Source organism: Rousettus aegyptiacus, unplaced genomic scaffold, assembly GCF_014176215.1.
Source record: "Rousettus aegyptiacus isolate mRouAeg1 unplaced genomic scaffold, mRouAeg1.p scaffold_m13_p_8, whole genome shotgun sequence".
In the NCBI taxonomy this organism is placed as follows: domain Eukaryota; kingdom Metazoa; phylum Chordata; class Mammalia; order Chiroptera; family Pteropodidae; genus Rousettus; species Rousettus aegyptiacus.
Window position 1 is genome coordinate 45191529 of NW_023416311.1, and position 12879 is coordinate 45204407.

Consider the following 12879-nt stretch of genomic DNA (forward strand, 5'->3'; position numbering starts at 1 on the left):
GATGTCATTTCTTACGTGAACTCCTTCCTACTTATTCCGGACAGTGACCTCTTTCTTCTTTGACCTTTAACACTCTTGAAGCTAACCTTATATCGTAGTGAATTATACGCTCATGGATTGAGGTTTCCCACTTTTAAATTTAGCTTTATATGCTAAATGTAGCACTTAGTATAGTTCTAAATATAATAATTATAAAGATAATAAAAGAATAACTCGTTTATATCCTCTGATAACTGCATATTTCTTACGTTTTTAAGGCCTCCTATATGTCTTCAGTTTCTCTTTCTGTGTGTCTAGCTATTTTGTCCTTCTCCAAATCATTCCAGACACAAAGCTCAGCATCTTGAAATCCTCCTTACCGTTTCCTATTCTCACTCCTTGGGGGGGGGGGGGGGAATTATATGTGCAGAGCAGATTTTTACTGACCATTTTGTGGAAGTAGAAATGAATTGTTAGCACAGCCACACAAATAATTTGTAATTCTGTATTAAACATCCTAACTCTCCAAAATGCATTATCTGGCTTCCCAAGCATAGAAAATTAGTGGCTTCACCTAGTCGTAGTCTTGCTGATCTTGATGCTCTCTTCTCTTCCTCCTTCTCTTATGTCTGCCTATTACCCTTTTACTGAACTCTTTGTTTATTCTGATGTCTTACATCTCCTTTATACAAAGCCATTCCTCAAAAAACTTAGCAGATGACAGAATTGTCTGTTAAGCATCATCTGCGCATGTTGGGAGGCAATTATGGTTTCAGAGGAGGACATTTTTTCTATTGCACATTTTCAAAATTTTGTAAGAATAATTTTTTACACCTCCATTATGTAGATGCACTAAAATTTAATTGATCATTTCTCTATTGAAATAGTGCAGTGAACTTTTCCCTCCTATAAACTGGGTTCTGTACTTCAGATTATTTCTTTAGGACAGATTTATAGAGGTGATATTACTAAGAAATGTGATATTTCTAAAGATCTTGATATATGTCTCTATAAACTTTCAAAAAGGGTTGTACAACATACAAATTTGAATTAGAATAATTGAGGCCTTTATTGAATATAATTTTAACTTATTTGAAAATTCTTAGGTTCTAATTAATTGACTATCTTTCTAGATATGGCTCTTGTGTTAAGATTTTAGATTCTAATGGTTTCCAAATTGGGGAAGCTTAAAAGGTAATTTGTTTGGTTTGTTCATTTGTTTTTTATGAAAAACATTTTGCCATTGATTTTTAAGACAAAATTTTTAAATTTTATCTAGATATGACAATACCTCATTTGTCTATAGGATACTGTATTTGGTGCTAGCTGAAGGTTGATAAGGTGAAAATATGGTTTGACGTTCATATTAAAATAGCATGTCATTTTGACAACTAAAAGGAAAAGACGTGCAAACAGCAGCAGTTCTTATCTCTAAAGCCAAAATTTGACACGTATTTTTTTCAGTTTTACAACTACATAGAAAAAAAAATGAAACTTTTGGTATTTTAGTTTAGTTCAAAGGAAATTTGAAAAATCCCTATCAAAAGTTTGTTTATTTGTTTTGGTGAAGTCACAGAAGTGTTGTAGGATACCAAGAAAGTATTTCATAAATTGGTGTGGTAGGAGTTGATGTGGAAAAAATGCAGGCTTGGGATGTAGACAAACCCCAGCTGTACCATTTATTTATTCTTCAATGACTTCCTTAACCCTTTGTCTTCCTACCAGAAATTGGGGTTATAATTGTTAACCTAATAAGGTTGTAAGAAATTAATTTTGTTTAGATATAACCATGGTTTAACAATGTTTTAAACTATTATGAAATCATTTTAGACTTAGAGAAAAATAGCAAAAATAATGCAAAGAATTCTCTTATATTTTTTACTAAGATTCTCTAAATGTTAACATTTACCACATTTGTGTTATTCTTTTTTCTTTATTTCTTAATATCTATATTCTCTTTATTTGTAGTATTTTTTGATGCCTCTTTACCCATGAATATAACACAGTAAAATTGTCAAAATTAGATTAACACTGAAACAATACTATTACCTAATCTACAGACCTTATTCAAATTTCTGTAGCTATCCCACTGATGCCATTAGAGGAAAATTTTTTTTAGTTCAATCCAGGACCACTCATTGCATTTATGTACCAAGTTTCTTTAGTCTCTTAATCTTGAACATTTTGTCAGTCTTTCTTTGTCTTTCATAACCTTGACATTTTTGAAACTCAGGTCATTTGTAGAATGTTTCTTAAGTTGGAGTTTTCTGATACAAAGAGTAGATTCGAGTTAACAGGAGCACCATAGAAGTGATGTTTTGTTCTTCTCAGTTCATGTCAGAAGACACGTGATATTGAATTGCCCCATTACCAGTGATGTTAATTCTGATCACTTGGTTAAAATGCTGTCTTTCAGATTGCTTCACTGTACAGTTGCCATTTTTCCCTTTATAATTAATAAGTATCCAGTGGGAAGATACTTTGAGACTATATAAATAATCAGTTTCTTTTCAAACTATCAAACTTCTATCTACCAGTTTTAGTATCATTAGTGATTTTTGTCTGAAACAGTTATTACCATGGTGATTGCCAAATAAACGATACTAGAATTTTAATATTAGCTAATTACTCTGCAGCGAACAAATTACAACCATGCTTTGAGTGTCTAGACTTCTAACAAGGCTTTTCCACACTGGCACCTACCACTTTGGAAAGCAGTGTATTTTTCATATGGAAAGGAATCGTTCCATTGTTTCTCAAATGTCTACTCTAGTGCCATTTCTGTGCTAGGCACTGTAGTACATCTACTCATTTATTTTAAAATTTTCACATATTATTCAGTTAAATGTGAAGTTAAATTCCTGTCTTACTGTCGACATGGCTCTTCCTCTTTGCAGTATATCTCACTGCTAGACGAAGAAGGTCTAGTATTGCAAGGGAGGTTGGATTCACTAATTTACTAATTCTTAGTTTTAATTCTAATTCCAAAATCTGTGATTGTATGAGAATGTCTGTTCCTTTGTGCCATATATCTGCTTATTTATAGATATTACTGTAATATATGCTACATGTTATTGTTTCTCTTGACAGTAGGTTTTTAATTTTAATGATTACACAAAGGTTGACATCAAAACTGTTTTGAGCTAGCTTGTGTAACTGGATGTTTCTGACTACAATATCTGATAGGAACATGGAAGTCAACAGATGTTTGCTTTTAGGTAGACAAAATAAACTAGTTTTGGAGATCTTGGATTTGAGGTGGTGGGAGTTCATTGAGAGCTAAAGTGCCCTGCAGAAAACTAAAAACTTGGGTCAAGAGCTTAAGCGGAAGTTTGGAATTAGGTAGAGAATAATTGAAAAAAAAAAAAAAATGGACTCTAATATAACTTCCAAGGGAGCAAGACTAAAAAGAAGAGGACTGCGGACATGTTTACGGTTTCCAAGTGTTGAAATACTTAGTATTTCTAAGACTAGGGGACAAAGAAGAATCTTTGTGTGTCTAGGTGTGGAGAAAAGAGATTAGCACCAGATGAAGACATATTTCTTTTCAAGAGGCTTACAGCTTCTTTTAGGAAAAAAAGTAAACATGAGCAGTTGGGAGCTAAATATCTTTCAAGCTGAATAATAATGGAAGAGGCCTAGTTTTTAGAAAAGAGATTAATAAGAAAGACTTGAGAAAATCAAATATTTTTAAGCCCAAAGTAATTAAGCAGTACAAGGTAAGAGAAGAAAAAAGGCTTTGACTAATGGTAGAATTGAAATAAATGCAATAATTCTATTTATCATGTTCTCACCTAAATTTAGATTGGAAACTAAGAAAAAAAAAAACAGAAGGGGAAATATGTGGGAAACAATTAGGAGGGGAAAAGTAATACCTTTACCCTATCTTATAGCAGTTCCCAGAGTTAGAACTATAAGCATGAAAAGCGCATTTCCCTACAAACTTTGTGCGGTGAGTGTGGCAGCCTATTGGGAGAGGTAGTGATGTCTAAACGCTTATTATATTAACTTTTCTTATGTTGGGTTCCTCCTACCCCTCACAAGATTTATATTAAAATATTTTAAGGTTTTCTGCTTGTAGTATATTTATAGTATGCTAATATAATTATGTCTTCATTATAAAGATTTCCCAAGTCATGGTTGTGTGTGTGTGTGTGTTTTTTTATTTTTTTTTTTCAGTCTGTTTGATGGCTTTGCGGATGGACTAGGAGTTGCTGAAGCTATTTCTTATGTGGATCCTCAGTTCCTCACCTACATGGCACTAGAAGAACGCTTAGCCCAGGCTATGGAGGTATTTTAGTGACTCTGATGCCCCATGTATAAGTTGGTAGGATGAAAAATGATAAAAACTAAAGTTTTTTTTAACTGCCCTTAAGAAAAGGTGAATAATTTTCTCATCAATTTAATAACAGTTACTGAATAGTGATGGCCACCAGTATATGTATATAAATTGCAGTTGACATCCTGCCAATTTGCCTAAAATTGCAGTATTTCCCAATTTTTACTACAGAATAGAAAATGTTTTGCTTACATTTAGAATATACACTTTTCCTCTATTGAATTATATGGGTCTGTGAATCTGAATATTTTATACACACGTGCGCAGGTATATTTATGAAATGAAATTGAAAATTGAAGATCTCTAAGGATATATTATAAATCACTTCCTTTTTTTTTCTGTTCTCATAACTAAATACTATTTTGCTGCTTAATGCAGTTAGAAAATTTAGTCCACCTCATTCCCACATACATACATACTTTAATAAATGTAGCACATTTAGTTCTCAGGTTTGTCTTGCCTTCTTTTCCTTATTTGACTAAAACATAAAAACTTGTTTGTAATTGTATTTGCCTTAGGTCAGAAGCCCAAGCATTTTCACATTAGGGAACTTCCACTGCACTAGTGGATTTCATTATAAGAAGTCTGTCTTTAAATTACTATTTCCAAAGTGATTTCCAAAGTAGAGGAACGGTAATAACATGAATGAGTCAAAAGTAAGAGAACAAAATGATGTAACTTTCAGGGATTTTATGATAGCATTTTATCAGGAAATTTTTTGAGATTACAAAGTCCAGTTTAGATTCATAAATTAGATAATAGGGAGGTAGATAGAGACAAACTGACCTGTCTGTCTACACACACACGTGCACGCTTACGTGCACGGACACATGCACTTAAATTAACTCTGCTTCGGCATCATTTTTTTTATGTGTATGTAATCGTCCATGGAGATTATTGGTCTCAGTTATGTTTTGTAGTGTATATTCTTTTCAAAGTGACCACACTAGGAGAAAAGTCAGAACATTATGAAACAGCATACACTTAGGACTTTTCTCAAATTATTTAACTTACCAGATTCTGATACATATGAAATAATGGTTCAGCACTATAACTTAAATCAGAAGTGTAATATATAAAGACTAAAGATCACTAACTTCTTTGAGTTAAAATAATTTTAAGCAACCACTGTGGAATATATCTGTTCTAGAGTCTGGTTTCACAGTGCTTAAAATAGTCTTTTCCATTCTTATGATAGTGGTTTTTATGGTTTCCTACAATATGAGATATCTTTTTTTAAAAAAAGTTTTGAGAATTAAATAAAAGTTTTATTTTTTGTTACTACGGGAATGTGACATTTTGAATGGCATATTGAAAGAAGAGCCAGAGAGATTGGTTGTGGGAGGTCATGCCAGGTAAAGGCACTAGCAGAATGGACAAAGACAGGAATCAAGAAAGAACATGGTATGTCCAGGGAACTGCAGTTCCCACTGAATAGTGATTGCCACCTGTATGTGTATATAAATTGAAGTCGACATCCTGCCAATTACAGTATTTCCCAGTTTAGAAGTTTATTGGCTTCTGCTCTTAGGGAACCCAGTGGCACTGCCACTCTCAGTTACTGTTACACATCTATCCTGCTTCTGATTAATGGCATCAAGTGTCTTCCTCACAGCTTAACTATTTCCTCAGACTTAGTGCTCTGCTTTATTTTATTTGAAGTTGAGACATGTTTCACCTCTAGAGAATCGATACAGTTCCATTTTCCTATCAGTCTCTAGAAATCTTTATTTTTATGTGCCTAATATGCATTTATTTCATCATCTTGAAAAATGAAGCTGAAATAATTTATAATATATTATTTTTCCTTTTAGGTTTAACACCAGTCTTTAAATCAAACAAAAACAAATAAGATAAACATTGCTTTAACTTGTTTTTTCTCAAGCATCCCTAATTCTTTGGGGGAGTAATTGTTTTCATTTCTGTATTTTTCCAATACTAGACTGATCTTTCTTTTCAGTGTGTGGCTATTGGTGAAAATAGTGGCAATAGACTTTTACCTCATTGCTGTGTCTCAAATTTGAATGAGAATAGGAGAAAATATTGAAGATTTTTCAGTTCAAAACAATATTAAAGCTTTTAACACACTCTCAAAAAAATTTTGGGGGGAAAAAGTATCCATTTGCACATGTTTATGTTGACATTAAAAATTTTTAGCATAAATTCTAAGTCATATTGTTTACCCTATCACATCTCATTGCAGTGTGTTCAAAAATTTAAATGTAAAAAAAAAGGTTTAAATTGAGGTAAAATTTTACTGATAAAATATATCTCTTAATGAGATGAAAGCTTTTTTCCTTCCTAATTACTTTATGAATGAATTTTATTTATTCCTAAAATGTGACATCATTCAGCATCAATTTTACTTTTTCATCTTCATGAATATAAACTTGAGAAACCTTGTTCACATAAATTGATAGGGATGGAAGGCGTTTATCATAGCATTGTCACTCAATTCCTCTTTGATGAATTTGCCATGATTATATCAACTTAACAAGTTGTTTAGATCTTCCACTTTTTTTGGAATCAGAGGATTAGAAACCATCTACAGATTTGTTGTCCAGTCATTAACGTTCAGTTTTACCTTAATATTTCAGATTGCTCTTTCGAATGGGTAAGAAGTATGCTTTTATTTATAAAGTAGGGAAAAGTACAAAGGAGAATGTACTTCTTTGAAAAACAGCATGATACTTTGCAGATACAGCCTTAAGCATATTAGTTTGAGGAAAGATTATATAATAAAGTTAATTGAAATTGAGCATCTTGAGACTCCCCTTGCCCTTGGATTCCTTGGAAAGTCTTTCCATACTTACAGAGTACATTATGTACACTGAGGTGTAAGAAGGTACTACATGAGATAAGAACATGGGTGTCTGAGTTTGATTCGTTTAGGCTGTGTGACCTCAGTTCACTTAACCTCTTTAAGTTTCAGGTTCTTGTCTACAAAATGAGAATGATAAAGGTCACTTTGTGGGTTATTACAAGATTGTGTTTAAGCACTTAGCAAAAAGCTGTCAGTAAATGGCTATCTTCAAAGATATATTCAAATCAGCATTCAGCCAGCTAGTAATCATCTATTAAATTTACATTCAGTGTTTGTTCAGAATCAATATTAAATTGTTATACATCTTAATTCCTTAAAAATTACATCTTATTCTTTAAAAATTAAATTTTATGCTGACAAAGGATTATGTTACATTAAACCTACATAAGTTCCAGTTAGGCTGTTTAGGCTATTTAGTTTTTTTTCTAACACTTGGACTAACCTGAATTTATTTTGTTCTTCTTAAGGTATAAATAAATTAATTACATATTTTTAGATTTTCATTGCGGTGTCTATAAAATGGTCTTTCTTGCTCTTGCTGCTTATAAGTGATCCAAGATTATCTTTAAAAATGTTTGTACTGAGGCAGTAAATTATTTTTATATATATAAAATTCCAGGTGTTTATTAGCACTGCACATGTGCAGATAATCATCAGAAAGGAATAATAAACCCATTGAGACAAACACATATCAAAGCATATTTAACCTAGAATAACCTCTCAAAATGGAACTTACTATCAGTTTCCTTTCTTTTTATGTGTAGCACAGATGAATTCTTGCAGAGTCTATCTTGAGAAGGAATTGGAGGAGATTCATGCCCATAGTTAGTGAGAACGAAGGGACAACTAACAGGCTCTTTTCATTTTCTGTGTCTTTCTGGGAAAGTTTAATACAAAGAATGATTAACTACAACAAGAGATTAGAGTAATAGGGATTGCTTAGTAGGGAATAAAGGTAATTATAAAGAATATAGAAAAGGCACATAAAAGGAGCAGCCACCACCTATAGGGCTAAGATCACCTAAGGAAGAATCACTGCTTCAGGGTTGGGATCCAGACCTTGATGAAGGTGGCACAGCTGTGGCTTAATGAATAGCAGAGGAGTCACTGTGGTGCTGCGCTGGCAGAACTTGGTGGAAATCAGCCCTGCTGGGTGCTAGGAAAAGCTCTTCACAGGGAGATGTCTAACTGCAAGCACTATGATACAGAACTGTCCAAGGCGGCTACTAAAAAAATCTGCTGGCCACTGGGTATTTCTGAATTCATGCATTACGAGAGCTAGACACTGGAGAAGCTGTGCATGTTGCAAGAGTGGTGCTGCCAAAAGCCATGCATGCCACACATGCCTGTCACACGGGGATCAGAAGCCAAGCACTTTCTTCCTGTGGTGTCTCTTCAGTGTCCTCTATGAACAGAATTTAACAACATGACAGATGTCAGAAGGGAAAATATTGAAATGGCCCAAATCCATTTTCACAGAGCTGACAAAAATAGTGAATTTGAATCTGAATAGCAGTAATGGATAACTAGAACCAGTCATCCCTTTGACTGTTTGGATTCTGTATATACCTTTCTGCACACATTCAAACTCCCATCCAACAACAGTACAACTAACTATATTTCTACCTAACAAGATATAGCTATCCTTGCAAATGGAGTTTTCACTCTTTCCCCACAATGAGCAGATGAACAGTCCCCAGAGTCATTGTATCTGTTGCTGGCTATATTAATTACTCCACAAATTCAGTCAGTTACACTAAATATTCTTTTATATAAAGATTAAGTTATAAAGTTAACTGCTGTGTGAAAAAAATGAGAGAGACAAAAAATAGCAGATACAAATATATATATCAAGCAAATAGGAAATATGCAAAGCTTCTAGTCCTTGTTTCTGTATTTGGTCATAGGCTACAGTTAATAGCTATGGTTTCCTTCTTTCTCAACTTATTCTCTAATTTGCCTTCTTTTAGCAAGAATCTCAGCTGGTTAGGATTCTTTACTTGGTGGAGTGACCCAAACCTACATTCCTGAAGAAAGTCTGTGTCCTCAATTATCTTGCCTTATTTGGCTACTGTAGTTTTCTGGTAACTTTACTGTGGGGCATGGAGGTAGTAAGATATATACTCCAAATGAGATTATCACATAATTTTTAAGTAGAGGAAGGCTGGTCGGTAGAGGGTAAGCTACTTCTACTGATAAAAGAAGGCACGGTGACTTGGGGATTCAAAATACAGTTGACCCTTAAACAACACATGTTTGAACTGTGTCTCTTATGTGCAGATATTTTCATCTTCTAAACAGATGACATAAACTTTTATACTGATACGTACAGTATAATACTGTAAATATATTTTCCTTATGATTTTCTTAATAACATTAGCTTTATTGTAAGAATACAGTGTATAGTATGTATAACATACAAAATATGTGTTAATGAACTGTGTTACCAGTAAGGCTTCTGGTCAACAGTAGGCTATTACTAGTTAACTTTTTGGGGAGTCAAAAGTTATACGCAGATTTTCTACTGCATGGGGGTCAGCCCCTGCATTGTTCAAGTCAACTATAATCTGTTTTATCTTAGTACAGCCAGATGTCCCTATTCTAAGATTCAGAATTTTGTTCTTTAACCAGTCAATGATAAAACTTGAAAACCTTGACAAGACTGATAATTGAATTCTCATTTTAATTCAGCAATTCACTAATTAAATTTTATGTCTGATTTTCAGAAATAAGAGTTTTTTTAGGGCTGCCATGGACATTTCTGGTTCTCATACTATCTTTCACTCTTAAAGTTAATGGGCCTGAGTTTGTCATTTTCTCTTAAGTGTGCAGAGACATAAAGGATCCATCTCACATCACAATTTTTATAGTTATCACTGCCAAAAGGTCAAGTGCAGAAGCCACCTGGGCTCCCAAGAAACATCTTTAGTTGGCAGTTCATTGCAGTCAACCACAGTGATAGTTTGATTAATTGTGTTGTCTCTACAGGCTATGGATTGATAGCACCCCTTCCTGTCTCAGCACCGAGCTCCAGCCCAAAGGCCTAACCAAACCAATCCTTCTGTCCCATTCTTGCTTTATGGGACCACACCTGATTCCAATTTCGTATCAGACTGGTCTCAATCACAAGAGAGAAAACAATAATTTTAACAGAATAAGCTTAATATAAAAAATTATCAACTATAACAGGAGACTAGAATAATGAGGGATTGCCTAATAGGAAGTAAAGTGAATTATAAAGAATACAGGAATGGCAGATTTAAGGAATTGCCTTAGGACTGAGATAGAGCACTCTACCTCCCCACCCCCTAGGGCTGAGATCCTGACTATTGGGGAGGGCACAGCCAAGGCTCTTAGAGAAGTGTTTGTGCTGCTATGCTAGCAGAACTTGCTGGAAGTCTACCCTCTGGAACTTGGCAAAAATCTGCCTTCTGGAGTGATGGAGAAGCTGTTCACAGAGAGGTGACTAACCAGAAGCGCTCTGCTACAAAACCACCCAAGATGGGTGCCAGGGGAAGTTGCTGGCCACCTTCTGCTGCAGCTGTCAGGCACTGGAGGAACTGCATATGCCTCTGGAGCCAGGCCCTGGAGAAGCCACCCACACTGGAGGAGCCTGGTGTTGGAAACGACATCTGTGTTGCAGAAGCCCACAATAGAGAAGCCTCTACACTTAAGGGACCTGCCCAGCAAGCCCAATAGAACAAAGCAGCTCTGTCCTTTCCTTCTGTGATGTCTCTCCAGCACCCTCTACTGACAAGTCTAAGATTTTGCTAGATGACAAAGCAAACTATTTTAAAAGGCCCAGATTTATTTTCACAGAGCAGAAATGAAAGGCCAATTTAGAGCTGAGCGGCAATAATCCAGTTACTGGTACACTATTTTCTTAATACATCATCTCTGCAATTCCAGAATCAATATTATGTTCAGTATTATGTTTATTAACTCTAATTGATAAACCTTTTTTGCTTTCTCCTGACTTTGCTTTGGCCTTGGGCCTATCCTCTTTTGTAAGTCATCTCAAATCCTTTTTGGAAAGACATGATTCATTGTTAAAATACAAAGGCTATATCCTGAATATACAAAAGATTACATTTTCATCCATGAGAACACAATGTTAGCTGTTATAAGGCAGATTCTTCTTAGCTGGTAAGCCCAGTGTGTATGTGTGTGTTTTTGTTTTTGTTTTTTATTGTGGCAAAGTACACATAATGTAAAATTTACTATTCTACCCATTTTAAGTATGTGGTTAAGAGGCATTAAGTACATTGTAAACAATAATTCCCCATTCCCTTCTCTCCCCAGCCTATGGTAACGACCATTCCACTTTCTGTCTCTGATTTTTGCTACTTTAGGTACCTGTTATGTAGAATCATAATACGTAATTCAGTGACTAGCTTATTTCACTTAGCATAATGACTTCAAGTTTCATCTGTAGCATGTGTCAGAATTTCCTTCCTTTTCAAGGCTGAATAATATTCTATTGCACGTATATACCACATTTTTTCCCAGCTTTATTGAGATATAATTAACATATAACATTGTGTAAGTTTAAGGTGTGCAGTGTGTTGATTTGATGAACTTACATGTTGTGAAGTCATTATCACAGTATGGTTAGTTAACACTTCCATCACCTCACATAATTACCATTTCTTTCCTATGGTTGTAATATTTAAGATTTATTCTCTTGGTAACTTTCAAATGTATAGTACAGTATTGTTAACTATAATCACCATGCTGTACAACAGATCCCCTTAACTCATTCATCTTAAAACTGGAAATTTGTTCCCTTTGATCAACATCTCCCCATTTCTCCCACTCCCCAGCCCCATAGCCACTATTCTACTCTCTTTCTATGAATTCAACTCTTTTAGATTCCACTGTAAATTACATCAGACAGTATTTGCGTGTTTCTGTCTGACTTACTTCATTTAGTATAATGCCCTCAGGGTCTATCCATGTTGTCACAAATGGCAGGATTTCCTTCTTTCTCATGACCGAATGGTATTTCATCATGTATATATACCACATCTTTTTATCCATTCATTTGTTGATAAACAGATTGTTTTTGTATCTTGACTGTTGTGAATAATGTTGCAGTGAACATGGGAGTACAGATATCTCTTCAGCATCCTGATTTTATTTACTTTAAATATATACTTAGAAGTGGAATTATTGGATCATATGATAGTTCTATTTTTTTTATTTTTGAAGTACTTTCTGCTGTTTTCCAAGGTGGCTGTACCAATTTACATTTCCATCAACAGTGCACAATGGTTCCTGTATCAGCTTTATCAGCACTTGTTATCAATTGCCTTTTTGGTGGTAGGCATTATAACACATTTTAAGTGACAGCTCATTGTGGTTTTGTTTTGCATTTTCCTGATGATTAGAGACGTTGAGCACTTTTTCATGGACCTGGTTGTTATTCGTATACTTCTTTGGCACAATGTCTATTCATTTCCTCTGCCCATTGTTTTAAGTAGATTATTTTTATTATCGAAATATGAGTTATTATGGATATTAATCCTTCATCAGATACGTGATTTGCAAATATGTTCTCTCGTTCTGTAAATCGGCTTTTCATTTTGTTGATTGTTTTCCCTGCTGTGCATAACCTTTTTAGTTTGATGTAGAGTTATTTTTGTTTGCTTTTGTTGCTCATGATTTTGTTATAGTCAAAAATCATTGTCAAAACCAATGTTAAGGAACTTTTCCTCAGTAATTTTTCCTAGGAGTT

General features: G+C 34.3%; 1 protein-coding gene across 4 annotated transcripts in view; it reads left to right on the plus strand.

Moving 5' to 3' along the window:
* Positions 1-12879, plus strand: part of PJA2 (praja ring finger ubiquitin ligase 2) — a 284158-nt gene that overhangs the window by 261526 nt on the left and 9753 nt on the right. For all 4 annotated transcript variants that reach the window (XM_016137236.2, XM_016137237.2, XM_016137238.2 and 1 more), the window contains one exon: positions 4159-4270. In XM_016137236.2, coding sequence (XP_015992722.2) covers positions 4159-4270 — 112 coding nt within the window. The remainder of the gene's footprint in view (positions 1-4158; positions 4271-12879) is intronic.